General features: G+C 40.6%; 1 protein-coding gene across 2 annotated transcripts in view; it reads left to right on the forward strand.

Annotated features, from left to right (window-relative positions):
- GOLM2 (golgi membrane protein 2) overlaps positions 1-25,738 on the forward strand; it is an 88,950-nt gene that overhangs the window by 49,389 nt on the left and 13,823 nt on the right. For both annotated transcript variants that reach the window (XM_019969396.2, XM_019969399.2), the window contains exons 7-8: positions 17,483-17,581; positions 18,521-18,691. In XM_019969396.2, the coding sequence (XP_019824955.2) occupies positions 17,483-17,581; positions 18,521-18,691 (270 nt within the window). The remainder of the gene's footprint in view (positions 1-17,482; positions 17,582-18,520; positions 18,692-25,738) is intronic.

Consider the following 25,738-nt stretch of genomic DNA (forward strand, 5'->3'; position numbering starts at 1 on the left):
TAATACAGTCACTGGTGAAAAGAAACTCTGAGCCGTACAGTCCGTCAGAGCAAACACAAAGGAAAGCTATGCTGTGTCTTTGTGCCTTGAGCGTGCAGTATGCTCATGCCTTGCACATCCAAGGTCCCAATGAATGTGTATGGTTGAATTTCCAGAATATGCTTAGCGGCGGGGCAGTGGTCTCTAGAGTCAAACTGCTGGCTTCAAACCCTTGGCTCTGTATTTTCAAAGGCATGTGACCATTTATTTGCCCTTATCCTTATCAGTGAGATAGGATGGTAACAGTTTCAACCTCACAGGGTGGATGTGAGGTTTAAATGCAAAGCACCACAAGAGGCTTGGTGGTAAAGAATCCCCCTGCCAAGCAGGAGACAAAGGTTCGATCCCTTGATTGGGAAGATCCCCTGCATAAGGAAATGGCAATCCACTCCAGTACTTTTGCCTGGGAAATCCCATAGACAGAGGAGGCTGGCGGCTACAGTCCATGGGGTTGCAGGGAGTCAGACACGACTGAGCAACTAAACCACCGCCACCAAGAGTAGTGCCTGGTGTGCAGCCTGTGCTGCATTTATCAGTCCCAACCGCCACTGTTATGGCCCCGAGTGTTTATATCATTAGAAACATATTTTTATCTCCTTGTCACTCCTTTTATTGAGTATTGTCTTTTCTCCCTGAAGTAATCTATGTAATAATTCTTTACACCAGTACAAGTTCTGGTGTGTATGTGGAGTCCCTAAAGACTACAGAGCAGTAACCCCACAGAGGGAAGTGGAGAAAAGAGCATATCCTTGTAAATTAAAAGCCGACTCTTAGGTGTGGGTGGCGGTTTTGTTCACGACAGCCAGGGCTGCACTAGAGACCACAGCAGAGCACTGCTGAGCCGCCCTAAGATGCAGCTCTGCAGCGGCCCCGGGGGTGTCGCACACGCCTGTGCTCAGCGTGATGCCTGCTGCTTCAGCCTCTCAGCTTCCAGAGGCAGGGAGCCAGATCTTAATGGGCTTGGTTTGTTTTTCATGTTGGTTTGGAGCTAGTCACAAGATTTTACAGGAGTCTTGTAGTTTAGATTTAGAAACGTTTAAAACATACAGAAAAGCATAGAGAATAATATAATGAATAGTCAAGGATCTACTGCCTCTAAAAATTAAAAAACAAAAAAATGATGTAACATCTTGCCACATTTGTTTCAGATATTTCTGTTATTGGTATTATTGTTAAAGGAAAAAGACATAACCGATAAATTGAAGCCTCCCTTTGTCCCCTCCAGATCCCAATCCTGTCTCTTTTCCCCAGATACACTATGATATCCATTTCCCAGATATCTATTCTCCAGACACACTATATACATAGAAGATATACTATGCTGAGATTTGTCAGTTCAGTTCAGTTCAGTCGCTCAGTCGTGTCCGACTCTTTGCGACCCCATGAATTGCAGCACGCTAGGCCTCCCTGTCCATCACCAACTCCCGGAGTTCACTGAGACTCACGTCCATCAAGTCAGTGATGCCATCCAGCCATCTCATCCTCTGTCGTCCCCTTCTCCTCCTACCCCCAATCCCTCCCAGCATCAGAGTCTTTTCCAATGAGTCAACTCTTCGCATGAGGTGGCCAAAGTCCTGGAGTTTCAGCTTTAGCATCGTTCCTTCCAAAGAAATCCCAGGGCTGATCTCCTTCAGAATGAACTGGTTGGATCTCCTTGCAGTCCAAGGGACTCTCAAAGAGTCTTCTCCAACACCACAGTTCAGAAGCATCAATTCTTTGGCGCTCAGCTTTCTTCATAGTCCAGCTCTCACATCCATACATGACCACTGGAAAAACCATAGCCTTGACTAGACTTTAGGTAGAGCTACTCTATTTAAAAAATAAGTGATTTTCTAGAACAGAAGACTTCTACCTTGGCCATATACTGGAATCATGGTAAGGTAAAAAAAAAGTAATGACCCATGTCTGAGTCCCACTCCAGAGACATTTATTGTGATCTGATGTGAGATGCAGCTTCATAAGTGACTGTATTGTGTAGCCAACCTAGAAGACTGCTGGTCTCAGAGGATTCTCTAGATGTGCACTGCCCAATACACTAGCCGCTGATCACATGTACCTGTTTAAATTCAGTAAACTGAGTAACGGGCTTCCCTGGTGGCTCAGGGGTTAAAGTGTCTGCCCACAATGCGGGAGACCCGGGTTCGATCCCTGGGTTGGGAAGAGCTGCTGGAGAAGATAGCAGAAATGGCAACCCACTCCAAGATTCTTGCCTGGAGAATCCCATGGACAGAGAAGCCTGGTGGGCTACAGTCCATGGGGTCGCAAAGAGTCAGACACGACTGAATGTGTTTTAGTTTACTTACACTGAGTGAAACTACACTTCCACTTCCTCGGTCATACTAGCCACGCGTCAAGTAGTTAGCAGTCGCCGTGGCTCCTGGCTATTGTATCAGCGTGGGTATGGGACATTTCCATCACTGCAGAAAATCCTGTTGGTTAGTGCTGATCGAAACTGGTAATTGGGTTTGTTTCTGTGGAAGAAGACTGAGGGCAGCGATAGAAAGGTGTCTTTCCCTTACATAACCTTTTGAAAACGTTTTGAATGTTGGTTTCAAAATTTCATAAGGTAATTTTATAAAATATCTATTTAAAAAATAAATATTTTTAGAATATTAAAAAGAGAGCATGAAAAAAAAAGAGATCATTACAGTGATGTTTGAGAGGAGAAGGGCAGGTAAGTGTTGAATTTGTTATTTGAGGACATGGCCTTTGACTCTGAGCTGTGATCTCTACTTTGTTTTTTTTTTTTTTCTTTTTTTCTCTGTGCTATTCTTTGGAACTCGGCCTTCCCCTTCTTTGTTTTTCTCTTCTCAGCTATTTGCAAGGCTGGGAGATACCCTTGGTCTATGTTCCACACGACTAAGGGAGCCTAAGAGAAGTTTCAGTGCCCTTGTTGTAAAGTTAGTAATAATATTGATAGTTGTACATTTTTCTATTATGTTACAGAGAATACATATTCTCGTGTTCTGTTTTGTGAGTGGGAAACTGTGGTCATGGAATTTGTGAGGAAAAGCTTACATTCGTGGTAGTACATGAGGGGCAGTATACATACATATTCATATTCATCCTGGGTTTTATATATATACACACACACACATACACATATATACGGATATGTTTATATAGACATGCATTTAAATAGTTGAGACCAAAACAGGGCTAAATTAGGGATTTTTGCAAATACTTTCTTGATCCTCACAACTGCCCTGGGAGAGAGTATTGCTTCTTTATTGTAACTGCAATATACTTGATTTATAGTGTTAATTTCTGCAATACAGCAAAGTGATTCAGTTATACACATATGTATTATTTTCCATTATGTTTTATCAGAGGATATTTTTTTTTTTTTAATTTTTTATTCCTTTATTTCTCATGTGTTCCCCATCCTGAACCCTCCTCCCTCCTCCCTCTCCATACCATCCCTCTGGGTTGTCCCAGTGCACCAGCCCCAAGCATCCAGCATCATGCATTGAACCTGGACTGGCATCTCGTTTCATACATGACATTTCACATGTTTCAATGCCATTCTCCCAAATCTTCCCACCCTCTCCCTCTCCCACAGAGTCCATAAGCCTGTTCTATACATCAGTGTCTCTTTTGCTGTCTCGTATACAGGGTTATCGTTACCATCTTTCTAAATTCCATATATATGCGTTAGTATACTGTATTGGTGTTTTTCCTTCTGGCTTACTTCACTCTGTATAATAGGCTCCAGTTTCATCCACCTCATTAGAACTGATTCAAATGTATTCTTTTTAATGGCTGAGTAATACTCCATTGTGTATATGTACCACAGCTTTCTTATCCATTCATCTGCTGATGGACATCTAGGTTGCTTCCATGTCCTGGCTATTATAAACAGTGCTGCAATGAACATTGGGGTACACGTGTCTCTTTCCCTTCTGGTTTCCTCAGTGTGTATGCCCAGCAGTGGGATTGCTGGATCATAAGGCAGTTCTATTTCCAGTTTTTTAAGGAATCTCCACACTGTTCTCCATAGTGGCTGTACTAGTTTGCATTCCCACCAACAGTGTAAGAGGGTTCCCTTTTCTCCACACCCTCTCCAGCATTTATTATTTGTAGACTTTTGGATCGCAGCCATTCTGACTGGTGTGAAATGGTATCTCATAGTGGTTTTGATTTGCATTTCTCTGATAATGAGTGATGTTGAGCATCTTTTCATGTGTTTGTTAGCCATCTGTATGTCTTCTTTGGAGAAATGTCTATTTAGATCTTTGGCCCATTTTTTGATTGGGTCATTTATTTTTCTGGAGTTGAGCTGTAGGAGTTGCTTGTATATTTTTGAGATTAGTTGTTTGTCAGTTGCTTCATTTGCTATTATTTTCTCCCATTCTGAAGGCTGTCTTTTCACCTTGCTAATAGTTTCCTTTGATGTGCAGAAGCTTTTAAGTTTAATTAGGTCCCATTTGTTTATTTTTGCTTTTATTTCCAATATTCTGGGAGGTGGGTCATAGAGGATCCTGCTGTGATGTATGTCAGAGAGTGTTTTGCCTATGTTCTCCTCTAGGAGTTTTATAGTTTCTGGTCTTACGTTGAGATCTTTAATCCATTTTGAGTTTATTTTTGTATATGGTGTTAGAAAGTGTTCTAGTTTCATTCTTTTACAAGTGGTTGACCAGATTTCCCAGCACCACTTGTTAAAGAGATTGTCTTTAATCCATTGTATATTCTTGCCTCCTTTGTCAAAGATAAGGTGTCCATATGTGCGTGGATTTATCTCTGGGCTTTCTATTTTGTTCCATTGATCTATATTTCTGTCTTTGTGCCAATACCATACTGTCTTGATAACTGTGGCTTTGTAGTAGAGCCTGAAGTCAGGTAGGTTGATTCCTCCAGTTCCATTTTTCTTTCTCAAGATCGCTTTGGCTATTCGAGGTTTTTTGTATTTCCATACAAATTGTGAAATTATTTGTTCTAGCTCTGTGAAGAATACTGTTGGTAGCTTGATAGGGATTGCATTGAATCTATAAATTGCTTTGGGTAGTATACTCATTTTCACTATATTGATTCTTCCAATCCATGAACATGGTATATTTCTCCATCTATTAGTGTCCTCTTTGATTTCTTTCACCAGTGTTTTATAGTTTTCTATATATAGGTCTTTAGTTTCTTTAGGTAGATATATTCCTAAGTATTTTATTCTTTCCGTTGCAATGGTGAATGGAATTGTTTCCTTAATTTCTCTTTCTGTTTTCTCATTATTAGTGTATAGGAATGCAAGGGATTTCTGTGTGTTGATTTTATATCCTGCAACTTTACTGTAATCATTGATTAGTTCTAGTAATTTTCTGGTGGAGTCTTTAGGGTTTTCTATGTAGAGGATCATGTCATCTGCAAATAGTGAGAGTTTTACTTCTTCTTTGATCTCTACTTTGAAAGTAGGACTTGTAGCATCTCATTTGAATGTGTCTGATGCTCAGTGAAGACCCTGCACTGTGGCTGGCTCAGAGATCCCGTTGGCTCCAAGCACTCCTTGACCTCTGTTAGTTTTTGTTCAGCTCTCAACCATGCAGCAGGCACTGTATGTTAGGTCTGATAGAGTTTCACACTGTGTAGTCACGGCCCAGGCCTTGGTCAGAGACCCAAGGGGAGTATCCCTGCAGATTTCTGTCCCTGTCTCACCGCTCACCACTCCTTTCTCTATAGTGTTTTGTCCTACAAATTCCAGCCACCTCAGCAACCCAGTTTGCCTCCTCTACTGACTGAGACTGTTCACCTCATGTATACCCCTTCTTTCAAGGATTGGTTTTATGCTGCTGGTTGTCCAGTGCCTGAAAACAGTAGGCTTATCTATTTTGTCTATATTAAGAATTGTTCAGGATGTGAGAGAGGATAAGTCCAATACTAGTTATTATGTCACGGGTAGCAGTAGAAATTCATATTCAGTTCAGTTCAGTCGCTCAGTCGTGTCCGACTCTTTGCGACCCCATGAACCGCAGCACACCAGGCCTCCCTGTCCATCACCAACTTCCGGAGTCCACCCAAACCTACGTCCATTGAGTCAGTGATGGCATCCAACCATCTCATCCTCTGTCGTCCCCTTCTCCTCCTGCCCTCAATCTTTCCCAGCATCAGGGTCTTTTCCAATGAGTCAGCTCTTCCCATCAGGTAGCCAAAGTATTGGAGTTTCAGCTTCAACATCAGTCCTTCCAATGAACACCCAGGACTGATCTCCTTTAGGATGGACTGGTTGGCTCTCCTTGCAGTCCAAGGGACTCTCAAGAGTCTTCTCCAACACTACAGTTCAAAAGCATCAATTCTTCTGCACTCAGCTGTCTTTATAGTCCAACTCTCACATCCATACATGACCATAGCCTTGACTAGATGGACCTTTGTTGACAACGTGATGTCTCTGCTTTTTAATATGCTGTCTAGGTTGGTCATAACTTTCCTTCCAAGGAGTAAGCATCTTTTAATTTCATGGCCACAGTCACCATCTGCAGTGATTTTGGAGTCCAAAAAAATAAAGTCTGACACTGTTTCCACTGTTTCCCCATCTATTTGCCATGAATTGATGGGACTGGATGCCATGATCTTCGTTTTCTGAATGTTGAGCTTTAAGCCAACTTTTTCACTGTCCTTTTTCACTTTCATCAAGAGGCTATTTAGTTCCTCTTCACTTCCTGCCATAAGGGTGGTGTCATCTGCATATCTGAGGTTATTGATATTTCTCCCGGCAGTCTTGATTCCAGCTTGTGCTTCTTCCAGCCCAGCATTCCTCATGATGTACTCTGTATAGAAGTTAAATAAGCAGGGTGACAATTTACAGCCTTGACGTACTCCTTTTTCCTATTTGGAACCAGTTTGTTGTTCTATGTCCAGTTCTAACTGTTGCTTCCTGACCTGCATACAGGTTTCTCAAGAGGCAGGTCAGGTGGTCTGGTATTCCCATCTCTTTCAGAATTTTCCATAGTTTATGGTGATCCACACAGTCTAAGGCTTTGGCATAGTCAATAAAGCAGAAATAGATGTTTTTCTGGAACTGTCTTCCTTTTTCCATGATCCAGTGGATGTTGGCAATTTGATCTCTGGTTCCTCTGCTTTTCTAAAACCAGCTTGAACATCTGGAAGTTCACAGTTCATGTATTGCTGAAGCCTGGCTTGGAGAATTTTAAGCATTACCTTACTAGTGTGTAAGATGAGTGCAATTGTGTGGTAGTTTGAGCACTCTTTGGCATTGCCTTTCTTTGGGATTGGAATGAAAACTGACCTTTTCCAGTCCTGTGGCCACTGCTGAGTTTTCCAAATTTGCTGGCATATTGAGTGTAGCACTTTCACAGCATCATTTTTCAGGATTTGAAATGGCTCTACTGGAATTCCGTCACCTCCACTAGCTTTGTTCGTAGTGATGATTCCTAAGGCTCACTTGACTTCACATTCCAGGATGTCTGGCTCTAGGTCAGTGATCACACCATCGTGATTATCTGGGTCATGAAGATCTTTTTTGTACAATTCTTCTGTGTATTCTTGCCACCTCTTCTTAATATCGTCTGCTTCTGTTAGGTCCATACCATTTCTGTCCTTTACTGTGCTCATCTTTGCATGAAATGTTCCCTTGGTATATCTAATTTTCCTGAAGAGATCTCTAGTCTTTCCCATTCTGTTGTTTTCCTCTATTTCTTTGCATTGATCGCTGAGGAAGGCTTTCTTATCTCTCCTTGCTATTCTTTGGAACTCTGCATTCAAATGGGTATATCTTTCCTTTTCTCTTTTGCTTTTTGCTTTTCTTTTCACAGCTATTTGTAAGGCTTCCTCAGACAGCCATTTTGCTTTTTTGCATCTATTTTTCTTGGGACTGGTCTTGATCCTTGTCTCCTGTACAATGTCATGAACCTCCATCCATAGTTCATCAGACACTCTGTCTGTTAGATCTAGCCCCTTAAATCTATTTCTCCCTTCCACTGTATCGTCATAAGGGGTTTGATTTAGGTCATACCTGAATGGTCTAGTGGTTTTTGCTACTTTCTTCAGTTAAAGTCTGAATTTGGCGATAAGGAGTTCATGATCTGAGCCACAGTCAGCTCCTGGTCTTGTTTTTGCTGACTGTAGAGAGCTTCTCCATCTTTGTCTGACTATAATCAATTTGATTTCGGTGTTGACCATCTGGTGATGTCCAAGTGTAGAGTCTTCTCTTGTGTTGTTGGAAGAGGGTGCTTGCTATGACCAGTGTGTTCTCTTGGCAGAACTCTATTAGCCTTTGCCCTGCTTCATTCTGTAGTCCAAGGCCAAATTTGCCTGTTACTCCAGGTGTTTCTTGACTTCCTACTTTTGCATTCCAGTCCCCTATAATGAAAAGGACATCTTTTTTGGGTGTTAGTTCTAAAAAGTCTTGTAGGTCTTCGTAGAGCTGTTCAACTTCAGCTTCTTCAGCGTTACTGGTCGGGGCATAGACTTGGATTACTGTGATATTGAATGATTTGCCTTGGAAACGAACAGAGATCATTCTGTCGTTTTTGAGATTGAAATTCATATTACTTTTTAAAATTGTATAAATGGATTTTTCAATGTGAAAGAATTTCAGTTCATAGGCCAGGTCTGCAGAGCCATATGAGAACATCATTTTATTAGTCTCTGTAGACATGTACGTATGTTTCTTAGAGGGCTGAGATGGCCTCACTGGCCAATATTTCAGCAGTTACAGGCATGTTATATCTGTTCATGTACAGAGAACAAGATAAGGATGTTACATCAGTGTTTTGTATTTAATGTTCATGCTTCAGAATTACTATTTTAATGGGTAATTATTGATCAGAGTTCCTTGAAGTTCCAAAAACATTACTATAAGTAAACATTCATCAAGATTCCTAAGTGTATGCAAGCTATGTAATCAGCAGGTCAATAATTTGGTTAGGGATGATAGTTTTACATTTAAATGTTTTTGTTTCCTTCAACTTGAATCTCGAATTCTTTTTTTCATTTTAATGATAAAGCTTAACTTTGACAACTCTAAATACTTAGTATATGTTGAACACCTATTTTCTAGGCATCTGTCATAATATACTAGCAAATACTCTGACTTATCCTTCACTTTAATCATGTAGGGCAAATAGCATTATTCCTTTTTTTCAGATGAAACCTCAAGCTTTAAGAAACTAGGCACTTGAGTCTTACAGTTAATAAATTATAGAGCCATGATTTGAACCCTGGTCTAACTCCAGAGCCCATGCTTTTTATGCTGTCTTTTATTCTCTTAGTTGTGCAACAGAACCACCTTTGGAACTATTAATAGATACGACTTCCTGGGTACCATCCCTGTATTCAGTATATTCAGGGTTGTTGTATTAGTTACTCAGTCGTGTCCAACTCTTTTGCGACTCCATGGACTGTAGCCCACCAGGCTCCTCTGTCCATGGGATTTCCCAGGCAAGAATCCTGGAGGGGGTTGCCATTTCCTTCTCCAGGGGATCTTCCCAACCCAGGGATCCAACTCGCGTCTTCTGCACTGGTAGGCAGATTCTCTGCCCCTGAGCCGCGGGGACGCCCGTGTCAGGGTGATCGCTGTAACACTGTGGTGTTGCTAGAGCTGAGCTCCACTGCCTCCTAGCGCCCTTCCTCCTGCGGAGTCACAGGCACTGGCCTGTGAAGCCTGTCAGTCAGGAGACGAGAAAGATTGTTGCTCTGCCATTGAAATAAGAAAATGAGAGTGAAAAGCAAAGCCAGTTTCTTTTTGACTCTCCCAGTAGAGGCTGCAGCTGAGAGCTAGCAGAGAAGTCGAGGAGGATTAACCCTAAACTTCCTGTTAATTTTTTTTTCCTATTCCTATTTGGGCTTCCCTGGTGGCTCAGAGGTTAAAGTGTCTGCCTGCAATGTGGGAGACCTGGGTTCGATCCCTGGGTTGGGAAGATCCCCTGGAGAAGGAAATGGCAACTCACTCCAGGATTCTTGCCTGGAGAACCCCATGGACAGAGAAGCCTGGTGGGCTACAGTCCATGGGGTTGCAAAGAGTCAGACACAACTGAGCGACTTCACTTACTTACTTGGTAAGCTTATCAGCCAGGTTCTCCAGAAATGACTGCTTTGAATTTTTAAGTCAAGTAGGAGGTGTGTCTCATCTCTGCTGTCCTGAGTTTCCGTCCCTCATCTGTGAAAGGCACTACCTGCCTCACGTGGCTCTGAGAGCGACATGAGATTAGAGCCTGATTCACACTAAGCTTTCAGAAAATGGGAGCTACTCTTGTCATAAGTAGTAGTGCTGTTGCTTCCCTTGAAATTGCCATTTCATCCCAGCCCTCAGTCCCTGCTCCCCTATCTGACGTTTGTTTACTGTTCTGGGCTCTGATGCGGGCCCTGCTCTCCTCTCTGCCTTCGTTGCTGTGCTTTCCTCTCAGGGCTTTCCCTGCGTTTCCTCAGAGCTGCTGCACATGCTTCTGTCTCAGGACCTCTGTACTTGCTGATCTCTGCTTGAGATAGTCTTCACATTTCACTCCCACCTCTGCCCAAAGAGGTCTTCAGAAATGCCTCCCCTGACCAAGCATCTAAAATAGAACATCCACTACTCTTTTTTAAAAAATTAATGAATTTATTTTAATTGGAGGCTAATTACTTTACCGTATTGTGGTGGTTTTTGCCGTACGTTGATGTGAATCACCCACAGGTGCATGTGTCCCCCGTCCTGAACGCCCCTCCTCCCCCCCGCACCCCGTCTTGCGGTTGTCCAGAGCGCCAGTTTTGAGCGTCCTGCTTCAGGCATAGAACTTGCACTGGTCATCGATTTTGCACATGGTAATATACATGTTTCGGTGCTTTCTCTCAGATCATCGCACCGTCGCCGTCTCCCACAGAGTCCAGAAGTCTGTTCTTTGCATCTGTGTGTCTTTTGCTGCCTTGCATATAGGGTCGTCATTACATATCCCTTTATCACATGTCCCTATTTTACTTCATGCATAACATTTTTACTCTGACATTTGCATTATCTATTGCTATAGATACTTATTAATTCATTTGTTGTTTTATAACTTGGTCTGTTTTGTCTACCACTAAGTCATTCCAGCTCTTCTACAACCCCATGGACTGTAGCCAGCCAGGGTCCTCTGTCCATGGGATTTCCCAGGCAAGAATACTGAAGTGGGTTGCCATTTCCTTCTCCAGGGGATCTTCCTAACCCAGGGATTGAACCTGCATCTTCTGCATTGGTAGGGGGATTCTTTACCACTGAGCCACCAGGGAGACCCTGCATATAGTAGACACTTAATAACTATTGTTGAATGATTGAATTTCCAAATCAATAGCTCTCCTTTATTAAAAAAAATACAAAACCCAGTATCATAGTGGTAGGATAAAAGCTATCTGCTCTAGGGGCTTTGTATCCTGTCTTTATGGTTAAACAAGTTTTATCATTTTTATGTTGTTCAGTCACTCAGTCATGTCTGACTCTTTGTGACCCCATGGACTGCAGCATGCCAGGCTCCCCTCCCTTCACCATCTCCTGGAGTTTGCTTAAACTCATCTCCACTGAGTCGGTGATGCCATCCAACCATCTCATCCTCTGTTGTCCCCTTCTCGTCCTGCCTTCAGTCTTTCCCAGCATCAGGGTCTTTTGCAGTGAGTCAGCTCTTCAAATCAGGTGGTCAAAATATTAGAACTTCAGCCTCAGCATCAGTCCCTCCAATAAATATTCAGGACTGATTTCCTTTAGGATGGACTGGTTTGATCTCCCTTCAGTCCAAGGGACTCTCAAGAGTCTTTTCCAACACCACAGTTCAAAAGCATCAGTTCTTTGGTGCTCAGTCTTCTTTATAGTCCAACTTTCACATCCATACGTGACTACTGGAAAAACCATAGCTTTGACTAGACGGACCTTTGTGGGCAGAGTAATGCCTCTGCTTTTGAATACGCTATGTAGGTTGGTCATAGCTTTCCTTCCAAGGAGTAAGCGTCCTAGTCCATGGCTGCGTCACCGTCTGCAGTGACTTTGGAGCCCAGAAGTAGTTTGTCACCATTTCCACTGTTTCCTCCTCTCTTTGCCATGAAGTGAAGGGACTGGATGCCATGATCTTAGTTCTTTGAATGTTGAGTATTAAGCCAACTGTTTCCACTCTCCTCTTTCACTTTCATCAAGAGGCTGTTTAGTTCCTCTTTGCTTCTGTTTATCTTTGGTAATCTTCCTTGATAATGGTCTTCTCAGTGATGTATATTTAGCAGTGTAGTAATGGCATTACCTGGTGGCAGCAGTGCTCTCTTGCCTTCTGTATTTTCCCCTGGCTCTTTGTGGTCCCCTGTGGAGAGGTCCTGGGTAAAATATATCGTAATATATGAAGTGAAGTAAAAGTTGCTCAGTTGTGTCTGACTCTGCCACCCCATACCATACAGTCCTTGGAATTCTCCAGGCCAGAATACTGGAGTGGGTAGCCGTTCCCTTCTCCAAGGATCGTAATGTACAAATAACTTTAATATTATATGTAATTCTTTTCAGTCTTTCAATGTCTGATTTTTTCCCCATACTTTAGCTCACATTTATTTCAAGCTCACATTTATTTAGTTTTTCTTAATTTTTTAAAGAAGTGCACATAGTCATCAACCTAGTGCTTAGTGGGAGTGAACTCGCTCAGTCGTGTCTGACTCTTTGTGACCCCATGGACCATAGCCTACCAGGCTTCTCCATCCATGGGATTTTCCAAGCAAGAATACCAGAGTGGGTTGCCATTTCCTTCTCCAGGGGATCTTCCCAATCCAGGGGTTGAACCTGGGTCTCCTGTATTGCAGGCAGACGCTTTATCCTCTGAGCCACCAGGGAAGCTAAGAATTTACTCTATCTAGTTACAAGAATGCTCACCATAAAATACAAGAATGCTCACCATAAAATTATTTATCATGATAAATTTAAAACCATATAAATGTTACAGATAAGCTTATTAGGTCATTAAATGTGTTCTATCCATAAAATGTGGTATATAGTCCTGAAACAAATGATGTTGACTAGTTTAATTAACGTATAACTATGCTTGCTTTTGGCCGTACTGTGTAGCATGTGGGATCTTAGTTCCCCAACCAGGGACTGAACCTGGGCCCTCGGCAGTGAAAGTGTGGAGTCCTGGCTACTGGGCTGCCAGGGAATTCCCAATATATCTATGATTTTTTTTTTTTCATGAAAAAAAGCAGGTTACAAGGGAGCAAGTACAATAGAATCTCATTTTTGTGATTAAAATTAGATACTTGTATATGTGTAGAAAAAATATCTGAAACTCTATACAAAACTGCAGACCAAGATTAGTAGTCCAGGTCCACTAGTAATTTTTTGGATCTTCACTTTTTTTTGGTACCACTAACTGTAGCTATTAGTTCTGGCTCCTGGGAAAGCCTCTATCTTGTCTTGGGTGTAAATAAATCACCTTTCCCCTAAAAAAAGCAAGACTAGAGTGTTTTTTTGAAGGAACTTTTCTAGGAGAGCAAAAAAAGTCAAAGCAAAAGCATAGAACCCAAAGTATTTACAGAACGCACATTACTTTTTCCTCAGTAGTAAAAAGTCTGTCCACCAATTAGCTTACTGATGCAGATGGCCCTGTGAAGTACTGTGGCAATCCTTGACCCAGATCTTTCAAGTCAAACCTGTGAAGTTGGAAGTTTTGATTCAGTACTATGATACCATTTAGGAATGTTATAGAAGAAATTGAGATGGCACAGAAAAATATGTATAAAATATTAAACAACCCAATTATAAAACAGTATATTTAATAGTATCATAATTTTAAGGTATATTGTGTAATGTACAGGAAAAAACAAAACAGATAATCTTGAAAGGGTAGCAGTGCTTATCTTTAAGTGGGGGAATTGCAGCTCATTTTACATCTCTTCCTGCTTCTCTACTTTTCTGAACTTTGATGGAAATGTAGTATTCGCATCACACTCACAAGGCTCCATAGGACCACAGTTGTGTCCTTGGACTCCTCGTCGATGGAGCCACCCTGCCCGGGATTGTGTGCTGCCTACACTCTGGTCGTGTGAACCCTCCGATAGAGGGCCGTGGATAAAGAGAACTCAGGGACTTGAGCGTGGGGTAGGGGTGTCCTGAGCTAGTCCCCCGCGGATACCGAGGGATGACTGTGTGGTTTCTAGTACAGACAAGCCATGTTTTAGTGTGCTTAGCTTTACTGCACTTCACAGATTGTGTTTTTTACAAATTGAATGTTTGTGGCAACCCTGTGTCAAGCAAATCTGTGAGTGCCATTTTCCCGACAGCATTTGCTCACTTCATGTCTCTGTGTCGCATTTTGGTACCTCTTGCAATATTTCAAACCCTGTACCAGCAAAAAGATTACAACTTGCTCAAGGCTCAGGTAACGGTTAATGTTTTTTAGCAATGAAGTGTTTTAAAATTAAGGTGTGTAAATAAATAAATTAAAAAAAAAATGCCAACAAAAATAAATAAAATTAAGGTGTGTACATTGATTTTTTTAGACATAACACAACTGAACATTTAATAGACTACTGTATCATGTAAACATAGCTTTTATACGTCCTAGGAAACCAAAAAACTGCATGTGACTCGCTTTATTGCTGTAATCGCTTTATTGCAGTGGTGTGGAGGTGAACAGGCAGTACCTGCAGATACGCCTGTCTATCGGTTCTGAACACTGGCGGATGGGGATGGTGTATAAAGGCTGGGTTTTGTTTTTGGGCTGCGCTGCACCGCAGAGTTGCCCAACCAGGTATCAAATCCATATGTAAAGGCTCTTTTTAATCCCGCTCTTTCTACCTATGTAAATTTGCGTAGTTTCTCCTCCAAATAGTCAGCTTGCTCTTGAGCAGGAGGGATTATTGCATAACCTAAGAACATGTAACATGTATGATCACTTCTTGTTTAATCTTGAAAGTACCTCTTTTGTCTTTGGTTTATATAGTACTGAGGCCAGCTGGGGTCCAGCACTGATCGACAGATTTGCAGATTGTGACTGACTCCTCCTCCCAGTATATCTACTAGATGCTTAGTGTCCTCAGAGGCAGTTAGCAAGTCAAAATTGTGTTGTTAGGCCTTCAAAGTACTGCTCTTTAAAGGTGTCAGCTGCTCAGTTGCCTTATGTACAGATGTGGGTGTTGAGCATTGCAGCTGGGAATACAAACAAGGAAAGGGCAGCCAGTGAGATACAGAAAACCTCAGCTTTCTGTAACTTTGAATGGGTTGCTGTATTAGGGTGCATTTTAAGCTTCTTGGGCCCTTAAATTTGGAAATCTATATAATAATAAATACACAATAAATAATGAAAAAAATGATGAAATACAGTCACTGAAACAAACTTTGAGGATTATAAAAATAACCCACGCATACTAGATGGGATTGACAAGGCGGTGGTGTATTAACAAATAATGTCCAAATTGCAGTTGCTTAAAGCAATAAAGTTTTGTTTATGTAAAGGTTCACTTTGCGGTCTGATGCAGGTTGGATGACTCTCGTTGCAGCTCTCCTCCAAGCTATGTCTCCTTACATTATTTGATGCCACCATTTTCATAGGTAGCCTCCAAATTTGTGGCAGAAGGGAAGAGAGATTGTAGTTGATTTGCACAGGAGATTTTATTGGCACACTTAGAAGAGGCACATTCAATTTCACTTACATTCTCATGACTGGAACCCAGTTTCATGGCCTGTAACCATAAGGAAGGCTAATCTTCCTCTATGCCTAGGAAAAATATAATGAAATAGGGTCATGAAGCATCGTATCTGCCACACCAAAGTTTTAGAAGAATAAAATGGGCCATAACTGTATCTTATAGATCAGTTCAGTTCAGTCTCTCAGTCGTGTCCAACTCTTTGCGATCCCATGGACTGCAGCACGCCAGAACTCCCTGTCCATCACCAGCTCCCGGAGTTTACCCAAACTAATGTCCATTGAGTCGGTGATGCCATCCAACCATCTCATCCTCTGTCATCCCCTTCTCTTCCCACCTTCAGTCTTCCCCAGCATTGGTGTCTTTTCCAATGAGTCAGTTCTTCGCATCAGGTGGCCAAAGTATTGGAGTTTTGGCTTCAACATCAGTTACTCCAATAAACATTTTGGACTGATTTCCTTTAGGATTGACTGGTTTGATCTCCTTGCAGTCCAAGGGACTCTCAAGAGTCTTCTCCAGCACCACAGTTCAAAAGCATCAATTCTTCGGCACACAGCCTTCTTTATGGTCTAACTCTCACATCCATACATGACTACTGGAAAAACCATAGCTTTGACTAGACAGAGCTTTGTCGGCAAAGTAATGTCTCTGCTTTTTAATATGCTGTCTAGGTTGGTCATAACTTTCCTTCCAAGGAGTAAGCATCTTTTAATTTCATGGCTGCAGTCACCATCTGCAGTGATTTTGGAGCCCAAGAAAATAAAGTCTGTCACTGTTTCCACTGTTTCCCCATCTGTTTTCCATCAAGTGATGGGACCAGATGCCATGATCTTAGTTTTCTGAATGTTGAGTTTTAAGCCAACTTTTTCACTCTCCTCTTTCACTTTAATCAAGAGGCTCTATTTCTTCGCTTTCTGCTATAAGGGTGGTGTCATCTGCATATCTGAGGTTATTGATATTTCTCCCAACAGTCTTGATTCCAGCTTGTGCTTCATCAAGCCCAGCATTTCACATGATGTACTCAGCATATAAGTTAAATAAGCAGGCTGACAATATACAGCCTTGACGTACTCCTTTCCCAATTTGGAACCAGTCTGTTGTTCCATGTCCAGTTCTAATTGTTGCTTCTTGAACTGCATACAGCTTTCTCAGGAGGCAGGTCAGGTGGTCTGGTACTCCCATCTCTTTCAGAATTTTCCACAGTTTATTGTGATCCACACAGTCAAAGGCTTTGGTGTAGTCAATAAGCAGAAGTAGATGGTTTTTTGGAACTCTCTTGCTTTCTCAGTGATCCAACAGATGTTGGCAATTTGGTCTCTTGTTCCTCTGCCTTTCCTAAGTCCAGCTTGAACATCTGGGTGTTCATAGATGACTTTCAGTTCTCCCCTCTTTATCTGTTTCCCTTCTCTGTAGTTTTCATCTTGTTCTCTGCCTTTCTGTCACATTAAGCTGCCCAAGGTTGTGGTGCAATGAGTGAAAATTAACCTGTTTGCCTGTTGCCTTCATTTCTTACAGGAGAAGAGAATCCCAACAAGTTTTCACTATATCTGAAGAGACTCATTTATTTATTCATTCATCAAATTTTAATTGAGCTCCTGTTATATGCCAGGCACTATTCTAGGTATTGAGAAGGTAGTGGTGAACAAGACAGATTTCCTGTCTTGTATTCTGGTCAGATTTATTGATCACCAAAATCTGTTATGGATGGTACAATATTCCAATTAGTAACCATAAATTGTTAATATACCAACTATAAGGATTACAAAATTAGAATAAGCATCATAGGATTAATGCAGTGTAAATACATTCATGGTGGTTGGTTTTATAAACCATAATATTACTGGGGATAATATGGATCTCTTTTTTTTTTTTTTTCTTTTAGCTTTAAAGAAACCCCCTGTTTCCTTTTCTCAATATGAAAGTCATCAAGTAATCTCCCATCTTCCAACTGGACAACCTCTCTCCCCAAATATGGTTCCAGGTATGAAGTCTTATTCTTAAAATTCCATTTGAAAATCAGTGTACTGGTTACATATTGTTATATAGGGAATAAAACATGTCATTCAGGAGCACAGTGAAGTATCATTCATTCTTCTAGTTAACATTATGTATTGTCAAATGACTGATAAAAGCTCAGGGAGAAATCATTATAAAATTAACTTTGTCTAATGGACTATTAAGAGCAGAAGAGTTGTCTGTCCTGCCGCTCTGGACTGCCTTCCCTTTCAACACTCCTGGTGTGCGTGCGTGTACCTTCTTCAGAATGTGTTCAAGTGTGTCTCCCAGAGGCCTTCTAAAGTTAAGAGATCCATCTATATTCAGCTCCCTACTCTCTACTTTTCTATTTGTTTTCTACTGAATACTTAGTTTTACAGGAATGTTCCCCTAAAATGAGAATTGATATGAATAAAATTCATTGTAATAAAGATCTAAATCAATTATTTGATGAGTTAAAAAGAGAAGTGAAGGAAAGAAAAGATATATCCAGGAGATACTAATAAGAATCAGGAGTGTGTCACTGTGTAGATGAAAATGGCTTTGAGAATAGAAGTTCTAAAAGCCTTATGGATTTTGGAGATTTCTGACAGCTATTTGGAATTTGGAGGGAAGATACAGATATCGCTGCCTTTCCGTTGGTCCCTGAGGTCTCAGAGAGTGAGTGACTGAGAAACAATGTATACAGTTGGCGAATGAGTTTATAATCAGCACTAAAGATATCTACCTGGGAATGGTCAGTAAACATCACACAACTAAAATCACATTGGTTATAAGCTTTGATTAAAGAAATAAAATAAAGCTTAAAAAAAAAAAACCTACCTGCTAACCCAGTATCAGATAACAGTGTGTCTTACTTTTCTCAAGTAGGTCTTATGAAATTTTTATGCAAAATATGACCTTAATTTGATTATTTTTGCCTTAGATTCTCATATAAACCACAATGGAAACTCTAGAACTTCAAAACAGAATCTTTCCAATCCTCTCCAGCGTTTAATTCCAGGCCCTAACTTGGAGAATGAACCCAGAATTCAAGCAGAAGTTCTAAAGCAGGCTACTAAGGATCGAGCTGGTGATTTCCATAAATTGAAGCAAAGTAAGAATCAGTTGATAAGTATTATGCTGAAAAGATTTCTTTAAATATATTTATTTACAAGGCTCAATTTGCATCTTCATTATTATAATCTCTAACAAATGAATATATAGTAAAGTTTTACACATATAAAGAGAAAGTATAATGGTGGTAAAATTTTAAAGAAAAGTAGATTTTACATATTCTAAAGAACACATTCAAAAGCTTCTTTTGTTCTCCATTAAAAATAAATTTAGGTGAGTTGATTTTTTAAAATGCTATCAGTTCTTACGAATGTTAAAATTTTTTGAGAAGTGAGAAAAGATAATATTTTGTTAAACTAGTAAATGAAACTTTGATTAGAAGAGAGGGAAGATCAAGATTTGAAAAATGGGTTCTGGAAGTAATAAAGACTGCGCGGTAGAAGGCTCAGTGCTGCTTGCTTTTCCGTTCCTTCCAGTTGCAATTTGCTTCATTTAGGTTTTAGGAGGGAATTGAAAAAAAAATGGAACAGATTCATAGTACTGGGTAATAAGGTTTGACTGCTTAATTGTTTCAGAGATATTGATTATGATAAGTGGAAATACCTGTTTATTTGCATAACCCTCTAATTGGTAGATTTTCAAGTTGTAGAAGAAAACATTTTGGTAGTTGACAGAATTAGGAACTGGCCGGCTCTCCTAAACTGTACTTTGCACTGCCTCTGCTGTTTAAACCTCCCTGCCTCAACTCCTGAACACACAGAATGTCTGGGAGCTCCACTTTGCTTTTGTTTACTTGTAAGGACGGCTTCCATGGCAGCAGCTCTTCAGAGCAGCGTTTAGGCGTTTACTCGTGCATGGGTTGTTTGTATGGTGAGATCTGCACAGTGTTATATTTTAAAATCGGTCTTATGACAATTATTCGTATTTCTGCATCTATATGAACATATAGTTTATTTACATTTAATTGATTTTCCTTCCTTGATGTTTTAAAGCCTATCCATGTACCTTGACTGAAATACTATGTAAAACTGTTTGTGTTTACAAGGATATGGCTAATACTTTAAATACAGTGAAAAAATATTTCCTCCAAATCTTGTTGGAGGATTGGCTTCAAAACTTTTTAGCTCAACAAAAAGATGTGTATGGTAAGGTCAGAATCTTACTAAGATAAAATATCTTAATTTGATCACTTAAGATTTTCTTCTACTTACAGTTTATTCTGTAAAAATTGTTATCACTCTCTTACCTCCCAACCAGTCTTTGGGTAGATGTGACTGGAAAATTACTACTTTCTACAAGTTTTTTTCTTGGCCATGTTATGTGGCATGCAGGTTCCTAGTTCGCCGAACAGGGATCAAACCCATGCCCATCCCATGCCCCCTGCAGTGGAAGCACAGAGTCCTAACCTCTGGACTGCCAGGGAATTCCCTACAATTCCTTTTTAAAAGAGTTTTAAAATCTTATTCTGAATTCTTTTCAATATATACACAGAGAGTTGAAATCAGTGTGAGCACTGTTTTGTGATTTACTTTGACATTATTTCTTACATGTGTTTTAACTTATTAAATGGTTATGTAGTTGTCATTAAAATATATATATACACATACATATACACATAAAGATATATACATATATTCCATTGTATTTAGGTAATAATAATAGTTCATCTAGCTCTGCTCTTTAATTGATTTTTAAATTAGTTCATAGTGTCTGACGTTAGCAGTCATGACTATGATTATCTTTTATTTCAAATTATTTCCTGCTTCTACTCTGAGTGTTCTTTTATAAGTATAATCTCCTGACTGAATTTGCAAAGTACTTGACTAACTTTATAGCTCCTGTTACAAATTGCCAGATTGTTCTCTAGAACAGTTTCACAGTGTCACTAGAGATGTTTACCCAGGTAATCACGATGGTGTGATCACTGACCTAGAGCCAGACATCCTGGAATGTGAAGTCAAGTGGGCCTTAGAAAGCATCACTACGAACAAAGCTAGTGGAGGTGATGGAATTCCAGTTGAGCTATTCCAAATCCTGAAAGATGATGCTGTGAAAGTGCTGCACTCAATATGCCAGCAAATCTGGAAAACTCAGCAATGGCCACAGGACTGGAAAAAGTCAGTTTTCATTCCAATCCCAAAGAAAGGCAATGCCAAAGAATGCTCAAACTACCACACAATTGCACTCATCTCACATGCTAGTAAAGTAAAGCTCAAAATTCTCCAAGCCAGGCTTCAGCAATACATGAACCGTGAACTTCCTGATGTTCAAGCTGGTTTTAGAAAAGGCAGAGGAACCAGAGATCAAATTGCCAACATCCACTGGATCATGGAAAAAGCAAGAGTTCCAGAAAAACATCTATTTCTGCTTTATTGACTATGTCAAAGCCTTTGACTGTGTGGATCACAATAAACTGTGGGAAATTCTGAAAGAGATGGGAATACCAGACCACCTGACCTGCCTCTTGAGAAATTTGTATGCAGGTCAGGAAGCAACAGTTAGAACTGGACATGGAACAACAGACTGGTTCCAAATAGGAAAAGAAGTACATCAAGGCTGTATATTGTCACCCTGTTTATTTAACTTATATGCAGAGTACATCATGAGAAGCGCTGGACTGGAAGAAACACAAGCTGGAATCAAGATTTCCGGGAGAAATATCAATAACCTCAGATATGCAGATGACACCACCCTTATGGCAGAAAGTGAAGAGGAACTAAAAAGCCTCTTGATGAAAGTGAGAGCGGAGAGTGAAAAAGTTGGCTTTCATTCAGAAAACGAAGATCATGGCATCCAGTCCCACCACTTCATGGGAAATAGATGGGGAAACAGTGGAAACAGTGTCAGACTTTATTTTTCTGGGCTCCAAAACCACTGCAGATGGTGACTGCAGCCATGAAATTAACAGGCGCTTACTCCTTGGAAGGAAAGTTATGACCAACCTAGATAGCACATTCAAAAGCAGAGACATTACTTTGCCAACAAAGGTCCGTCTAGTCAAGGCTATGGTTTTTCCTGTGGTCATGTATGGATGTGAGAGTTGGACTGTGAAGAAGGCTGAGCGCCGAAGAATTGATGCTTTTGAACTGTGGTGTTGGAGAAGACTCTTGAGAGTCCCTTGGACTGCAAGGAGATCCAACCAGTCCATTCTGAAGGAGATCAGCCCTGGGATTTCTTTGGAAGGAACGATGCTAAAGCTGAAACTCCATTACTTTGGCCACCTCATGAGAAGAGTTGACTCATTGGAAAAGACTCTGATGCTGGGAGGGATTGGGGGCAGGAGGAGAAGGGGACGCCAGAGGATGAGATGGCTGGATGGCATCACTGACTCGATGGACACGAGTCTGAGTGAACTCCGGGAGTTGGTGATGGACAGGGAGGCCTGGTGTGCTGCGATTCATGGGGTCACAAAGAGTCGGACACGACTGAGCAACTGATCTGATTTGAAAATTCACCAGAGTGCACAATTCAGTGGTATTTAGTACAGTCGTAAAGTTGTACAGTCATCATGACTGCTTTCTAGTTCCAGAAAGTGCTCATTGATACAGAAGAGAGCCTGCGCCCATTACACAGTCACTCCCCATTTGCTGACACCCACCGTCCTTGGCAACAACTGACCTTATTTCTGACTATGGATTCACCTATCCTGGATATTTCATGTAAATGCAGTCATGAAGTATGTAGCCTTTTTTGTCTGGCTTCTTTTTCTGAGCATAATGTTTTCCAGGCTCAGTCACGTGATCCTTTGTCCCTCTGACGGCTGGCTGTCGTCAGTTGTATGAATGCAGTCTGTTTGTCCCTCAGCCATAGATGGCATTTGGATCGTTCCCACGTTTTGGCTGTTGTGACTAGTGTTGCTCTGAACATTTATTTACAAGTTTTTCTTGAATACTCGTTTTCCATTTCTTAAAGTGTTGTTATATACATAGGTGTAGAATCGCTGGGTTATCAGTAATTCTATGCTGAGCTTTATGAGGAACTGCCAGACTGTTTTCCACGGCAGCTGCACCATTTTACAGTTCCTCAGCAATGCTCGAGAGGTCCAGTTTCTCGACATCCTTGTCAGCTCTTAATATTTTCCATTATCGTTGTTTTCACGTTGCCATCCTAGCATGTGTGAAGTCGTATCTCACTGTGACCTTCCTTTGCATTTCCCTAGTGACTGATGACAGTGATCATCTTTTCATATATTTGTTGGCCATTTGTATATCCTATTTGGAGAAATGTCTATTCAAGTCCTTTTTAAAATTGGGTTGTTTTCTTTGCTGTTGAGTTTTAAGCATTATTTATATGTTCTGGATACTAGATCCTTTATCAGATATATGATTTGCAAATGCTTTTGCCCATTCTAGTGTTTGCCTTTTCACACTTTGATAGTCCTGCAATGCACGAAGTGTTAATTTTGATGGAGTCCAATACATCTATTTTTCTTTTGTGGTTCATGCTTTTGGTGTCGTGTCTAAGAAATCTTTGCCAAATCACAGGTCATGTTTTCTTCTAAGGACTGTATAGTTTTTGGTCTTTTTTTTGACTTGAGGTACAGTTGACTTACCATGTTCTGTTAGTTTCAGGTGTACAACGTGATGACTCAGCGTTTGTACACATTGCAAAACGGTCACCACAGCACTGGTTTCCGCTTTCATATGTAGGTTTTTTGGTGTATTTTAAGTTAATGTTTATATATGGCGTGAGGTAAGGATCCAATTATACTCTGTATACAGGTATCCCAGCACTATTTGTTGAAGAGACCGTCTTTCTCCATTGAGCAGTCTTGGCATTCTTGTCAAAACTCAGCTGATGACACATGTGTGGGTTTGTTCTGGACTTGCAGTTCCGTCCCACTGATCCCGGCTGCCAGCACACTGTTGTGATCACTGTCACTTTGTAGCAAGTTTTGCAATTGGGAAGTGTGAGTTTTCCAACTTTGCCCTTCGTTATAAGATATTCTGACTTTTGGAATCTCTGACAATCCCATCTGAATTTTAGGATCTGCTTGTTTATTTCTACTAAAGAGACAGTTAGGATTTTAATAGGAATTGTATGAAATCTGTAGATTGCTTTGGGGAGGATTGTCTTCTGAACAATATTAGGTCTATTAATCCATGAAGATACGATGTCTTTCCATTAATTTAGGGTATCTTAATTTTTTTCAGCAATTTTTGTAGTTTTCAGTGACAAATCTTGTGCCTCCTTGGTTAAATTTATTCCTAAGCATTGTATTCTTTTTTATGTTACTGTAAATCAAGTTCTCCTCTTAATTTCCTTTTCAGATTGTTTATTGTTAATGCATAGAAATATGACTGATTTTTTTTTTCCTTTGGCTTTTGGTTTTAAAATTTTTAATGCAAATTTCTAAGAATATGCTAATATTTGGGTTCATTTCAAAGATTTAGAATGTATTTTATTTTCACTCTTTTAGAATAATAGGTATGAATTATTGTTTTTAAATATACTATTAAAAAAAATTTTTTTTTAATTTAATATACTATAAAATATACCTATGTCATATATATTAATGTATATAAACATACTTATTAGCATATATAAAGATACTTAAGTCAATATTTTGAATATGATTCAAAAATTTTATGGGTATTTTACATCAAATACACTTTTTCTTTTTGCTTTTGTCCTGCGTTCAGCCATTTCTCCTATGTCCCCACCGCAGCCTCTGCCAACTATCAATCTGTTCTTTGTATTATGATTTTTATTTTTGTTTGTTTTACTTTTTTTTTTAGATTCTACGTAGAAGAAAGATTATATGGTACTTAGTGATTATATATGGTACTTACTGAGATTATATGGTACTTACTCTCGCCTGGAAAATCCCATGGATGGAGGCGCCTGGTGGGCTGCAGTCCATGGGGTCGCTGAGGGTTGGACACGACTGAGCGACTTCACTTTGACTTTTCACTTTCACGCATTGGAGAAGGAAATGGCAACCCATTCCAGTGCTCTTGCCTGGAGAATCCCAGGGACGGGGAGCCTGGCGGCTGCCGTCTGTGGGGTCACACAGAGTCGGACTCGACTGAGTGACTCAGCAGCAGCAGCAGCAGCGCTGATTGACTTGGCATAATGCCATCAAGCTTCAATCATGTTGCAGATGACAGGATTTCATTCTTTCTTATGGCTGAATAATACTTCATCACACATATATACCACACTCTCTTTATCCATTCATTCACCCATGGACGCTTGGGTTGTCCCCGTGTCTTGGCTCTTGTAAATAATGCTAATGCAGCATGGAGGTACTTGTATCTTTTCAAGTTTGTGTTTTCATTTTCTTCAGATAAATACCCAAAATGGAATTGCTGGATCATAGAATATTTTTTTAATTTTTGGGAACCTCCGTAATGTTTTCTATGAAGCCACAGGGGTAGCACTAGTTCACTTTCCCACCAGGAGTGCTTAGGGTTCCCTTTCCTCCACATTTCTCCAATTATGACTGATTTTTGTTTGTTGATCTTGTATCCTACAACTTAGCTGAATTTAACACAGCAGGTTTTTATTTGTGTATATTCAAGCATATCCATCTTGACTTATGAGAATCATTTCTTTTATAGAAAATCATCTATCTTATTTGGCCATATGTATACTACTAAATTTTCACTTTTTTTTTTTTTTAACCACTAGTGGATTATTTGATCTCTTTGGAATATGCTGTGCTGTGGTAAGTCGCTTCGGTGTCTTGACTGTTTGTGACCCCCCAGGCTCTTCCGTCCAGGCAAGAACACTGGAGTGGGTTGCCGTGCCCTCCTCCAGGGGATCTGCCCCGCCCAGAGATCACACCCGCGTCTCTAATGTCTCCCGCTTTGGCAGGGAGCAGCTTTACCACTGGCGCCACCTGGGAAGCCTGAGCTTGTGTCTAGCACTCAGAAACAGATGGTCTGAGAAGATGCAGGCACTGACAAGCAAAAGACTTTATTGGAAAGAGGAGCTCAAGCAGAGAGCAGCAGGGTAAGGGAGCCCAGGAGAAGTGCTCTGCCACGTGGTTCTTAGTCTCAGGTTTTAGGTGGTACTGTTAGCTTTCTAGTTATTTCTGGCTGATGATCTTGCCCATGCCCATATTTGGTCTGATCCAGGGCCT

This window comes from Bos indicus, chromosome 10 (genome assembly GCF_029378745.1).
Source record: "Bos indicus isolate NIAB-ARS_2022 breed Sahiwal x Tharparkar chromosome 10, NIAB-ARS_B.indTharparkar_mat_pri_1.0, whole genome shotgun sequence".
NCBI classification, from domain to species: Eukaryota; Metazoa; Chordata; class Mammalia; order Artiodactyla; family Bovidae; genus Bos; species Bos indicus.